Below are 3,795 nucleotides of genomic sequence, written 5' to 3' on the forward strand. Positions count from 1 at the left end.
AGATGGAGGGATGAGGACGAAGAGGTGAAGATGGAGGGATGAGGATGAAGAGGTGAAGATGGAGGGATGAGGATGAAGAGTTGTGGATGGAAGAGGTGAGGATGGAAGAGTGAGGATGAAGAGGTGAGAATGAAGAGTTGAGGATGGAAGAGGTGAGGATGGAAGAGTGAGGATGAAGAGGTGAGGATGGAAGAGTGAGGATGAAGAGGTGAAGATGGAGGAGTGAGGATGAAGGAGTGAGGATGGAAGAGTGAGGATGAAGAGGTGAGGATGGAGGAGTGAGGACGAAGAGGTGAAGATGGAGGGATGAGGACGAAGAGGTGAAGATGGAGGGATGAGGATGAAGAGGTGAAGATGGAGGGGTGAGGATGAAGAGGTGAGGATGGAAGAGTGAGGATGAAGAGGTGAGGATGGAAGAGTGAGGATGAAGAGGTGAAGATGGAGGGGTGAGGATGAAGAGGTGAGGATGGAGGAGTGAGGACGAAGAGGTGAAGATGGAGGGATGAGGACGAAGAGGTGAAGATGGAGGGATGAGGATGAAGAGGTGAAGATGGAGGGGTGAGGATGAAGAGTTGAGGATGGAAGAGGTGAGGATGGAAGAGTGAGGATGAAGAGGTGAGAATGAAGAGTTGAGGATGGAAGAGGTGAGGATGGAAGAGTGAGGATGAAGAGGTGAGGATGGAAGAGTGAGGATGAAGAGGTGAAGATGGAGGAGTGAGGATGAAGAGGTGAGGATGGAAGAGTGAGGATGAAGAGGTGAGGATGGAGGAGTGAGGACGAAGAGGTGAAGATGGAGGGATGAGGACGAAGAGGTGAAGATGGAGGGATGAGGACGAAGAGGTGAAGATGGAGGGATGAGGATGAAGAGGTGAGGATGGAAGGGTGAGGATGAAGAGGTGAAGATGGAGGGGTGAGGATGAAGAGGTGAGGATGGAGGGGTGAGGATGAAGAGGTGAGGATGGAGGGTGAGGATGAAGAGGTGAGGATGGAGGGGTGAGGACGAAGAGGTGAAGATGGAGGGATGAGGATGAAGAGGTGAAGATGGAGGGATGAGGATGAAGAGGTGAAGATGGAGGGGTGAGGATGAAGAGGTGAGGATGGAGGGATGAGGATGAAGAGATTAGGATGGAAGAGTGAGGATGAAGAGGTGAGGATGAAGAAGTGAATATTGAGGACGATGAAGAGTTGAGGATGGAGGGATGAGGACGAAGAGGTGAAGATGGAGGGATGAGGACAAAGAGGTGAAGATGGAGGGATGAGGATGAAGAGGTGAAGATGGAGGGATGAGGATGAAGAGGTGAAGATGGAGGGATGAGGACAAAGAGGTGAAGATGGGAGATAGAGGATGAAGAGGTGAAGATGGAGGGATGAGGATGAAGAGGTGAAGATGGAGGAGTGAGGATGAAGAGATTAGGATGGAGGGATGAGGATGAAGAGGTGAAGATGGAGGGATGAAGATGAAGAGGTGAAGATGGAGGGATGAGGATGAAGAGGTGAAGATGGAGGGATGAGGATGAAGAGGTGAAGATGGAGGGGTGAGGATGAAGAGGTGAAGATGGAGGGATGAGGATGAAGAGGTGAAGATGGAGGAGTGAGGATGAAGAGGTGAAGATGGAGGGATGAGGATGAAGAGGTGAAGATGGAGGGGTGAGGATGAAGAGATGAGGATGGAGGGATGAGGATGAAGAGGTGAAGATGGAGGGATGAGGATGAAGAGGTGAAGATGGAGGGATGAGGATGAAGAGGTGAAGATGGAGGGATGAGGATGAAGAGGTGAAGATGGAGGAGTGAGGATGAAGAGGTGAAGATGGAGGGATGAGGATGAAGAGGTGAAGATGGAGGGATGAGGATGAAGAGGTGAAGATGGAGGGATGAGGATGAAGAGGTGAAGATGGAGGGATGAGGATGAAGAGGTGAAGATGGAGGGATGAGGATGAAGAGGTGAAGATGGAGGGGTGAGGATGAAGAGGTGAAGATGGAGGAGTGAGGATGAAGAGGTGAAGATGGAGGGATGAGGATGAAGAGGTGAAGATGGATCAGCAAGTTCAATGATTGGCTGTTGTTGTTACTTTCAAAATAAAAGTCATGAAAATAAACACTATTAACATTAACAATGCTTATTTAAATATTTGATCAAAACTTTATTTAAACGATGAACAAATCACTTTAATTAATCGATGCAATTAAAAACTCACTGTTTCCGTTTCTTCTGCTGCAGATTTTCAGATTAAAAGCTGAATTCCGTCACAGTCTCTCCTGTTGATTTCACGGTTCGGTCGGTTCGGTCGGTTCGGTCGGTTCGGTCGGTTCGGTCCGCCGCTGCTCGGGTCTCACTCGAGGTTAAAGGTCGTAGTTTAGTATCGATTGGTTGATAAGTTGATTGGTTGATTGGTCGAGGCGGTGGATCCTCCGGTGGCGGTCAGACCTCTCCCCCGGTCACCGGAGCTCAGACTCGGGTCTGTGGATTCAGTCGTCGGTGTCTCGGCTCATCACTGCGTGTGCTCGTTGTTTTTCTCACCGGTGAGTCGGTTGTTGTCCGTTACTCGGTGTCGGTGACGCTCGCGCACTTTCAGATGACCTGATGCTCGCGAGCCCGCGGTCTGTCCTTGGATTCTGACGCTCGCTCCCGCGCACTCACAGACGGAGGAGAGAGGACGCGCGGCCCCTGGAGCGTCGGGCACGAGCGTCATCGCTTGTGTTTGGGAATTAATGAAGCGTCGTGATCCGACGCGCGTGCACAGTTCTATACTGATTTATCATGATTTATTCATCATCATATTTCAAAATAAAACACTATTTATTTAGTGGATTCACATTTTCAAAATACAATATATTATATTATATATTATATATTATATATTATATATATATATTATATATTAATATATTATATATTATATATTAGATGTGAATTTATTACATGTGACTCATGTCACATGTCAGCCTGAGCCTGATGCACATATGTGTGAGATTATTCAGGACATGTAACATACATGTCAACAGATGCGACACATTTGCTGGTGTGTGTGTGTGTGTGTGTGTGTGTGTGTGTGTGTGTGTGTGTGTGTGTGTGTGTGTGTGTGGTTCCAGGTTCGACTTGCCTCATGTAAGCAGCAGAAGAAGAAATCCACCACTCATCCTCTTTATCATCATTCTTCTTCTTCTTCTTCCTCCTTTCTGTTTAAAATAACATTCATTATCCTGTCTGCTTCCAGAATGCACAGTTGCTACGGTAACAGGGATGCAGCTCTGGATCCTAATTGTAGTTGCCATGGAAACAACCATCTTGCTCTTCACCCCCGTTCACCAGATATAACTAGTAATTATCACTTTCAGAGATGCCGTATCTTTATGTTTTTTGCTGTAGTGTGTGAGTTTCTGATGTGTCTTTACTTTAGTTATTGAACAGATTATTTCCAGCCACAGAGAAGAATGGAGCTGTAACAAAGTGACAATCAGTCGCGACATGTTAATGTTAATGCACCCCCGACTCACTCTTTACACCAGTACTTCTACTTTTACTTGAGTCAAATATCCTGTTAATTCAGCTGCTATCAGCTTCACACTGTTGGCTCCTGTCTGTGCCCTTTGACCTTGTCTCTGTGTGTAAACCACAGACTGTACATAAAGATGGACGACACGTCTACACTTCCTATCGTTGTAATAGTCAGTTTTTATATCATCAAATAACCAAACATCAGTGTGATATGAACTGAAATGACAGAAACCATCTTTGACAAACATTTATTTAACGTCTACTTTGATTTTAGTTTGGTCCATGTTCCATCTGCTGAC

General features: G+C 46.6%; 1 protein-coding gene across 1 annotated transcript in view; it reads right to left on the bottom strand.

Annotated features, from left to right (window-relative positions):
- The window catches only part of grin1b (glutamate receptor, ionotropic, N-methyl D-aspartate 1b), a 40,002-nt gene extending 37,317 nt beyond the window's left edge, over positions 1-2,685 (bottom strand). The window contains exon 1 of the mRNA XM_047341482.1: positions 2,196-2,685. Coding sequence (XP_047197438.1) covers position 2,196 — 1 coding nt within the window. The 5' untranslated portion in view covers positions 2,197-2,685. The remainder of the gene's footprint in view (positions 1-2,195) is intronic.
- Positions 2,686-3,795: the final 1,110 nt, after the last annotated feature.

The sequence above is a fragment of the Hippoglossus stenolepis genome, chromosome 9, assembly GCF_022539355.2.
Source record: "Hippoglossus stenolepis isolate QCI-W04-F060 chromosome 9, HSTE1.2, whole genome shotgun sequence".
In the NCBI taxonomy this organism is placed as follows: domain Eukaryota; kingdom Metazoa; phylum Chordata; class Actinopteri; order Pleuronectiformes; family Pleuronectidae; genus Hippoglossus; species Hippoglossus stenolepis.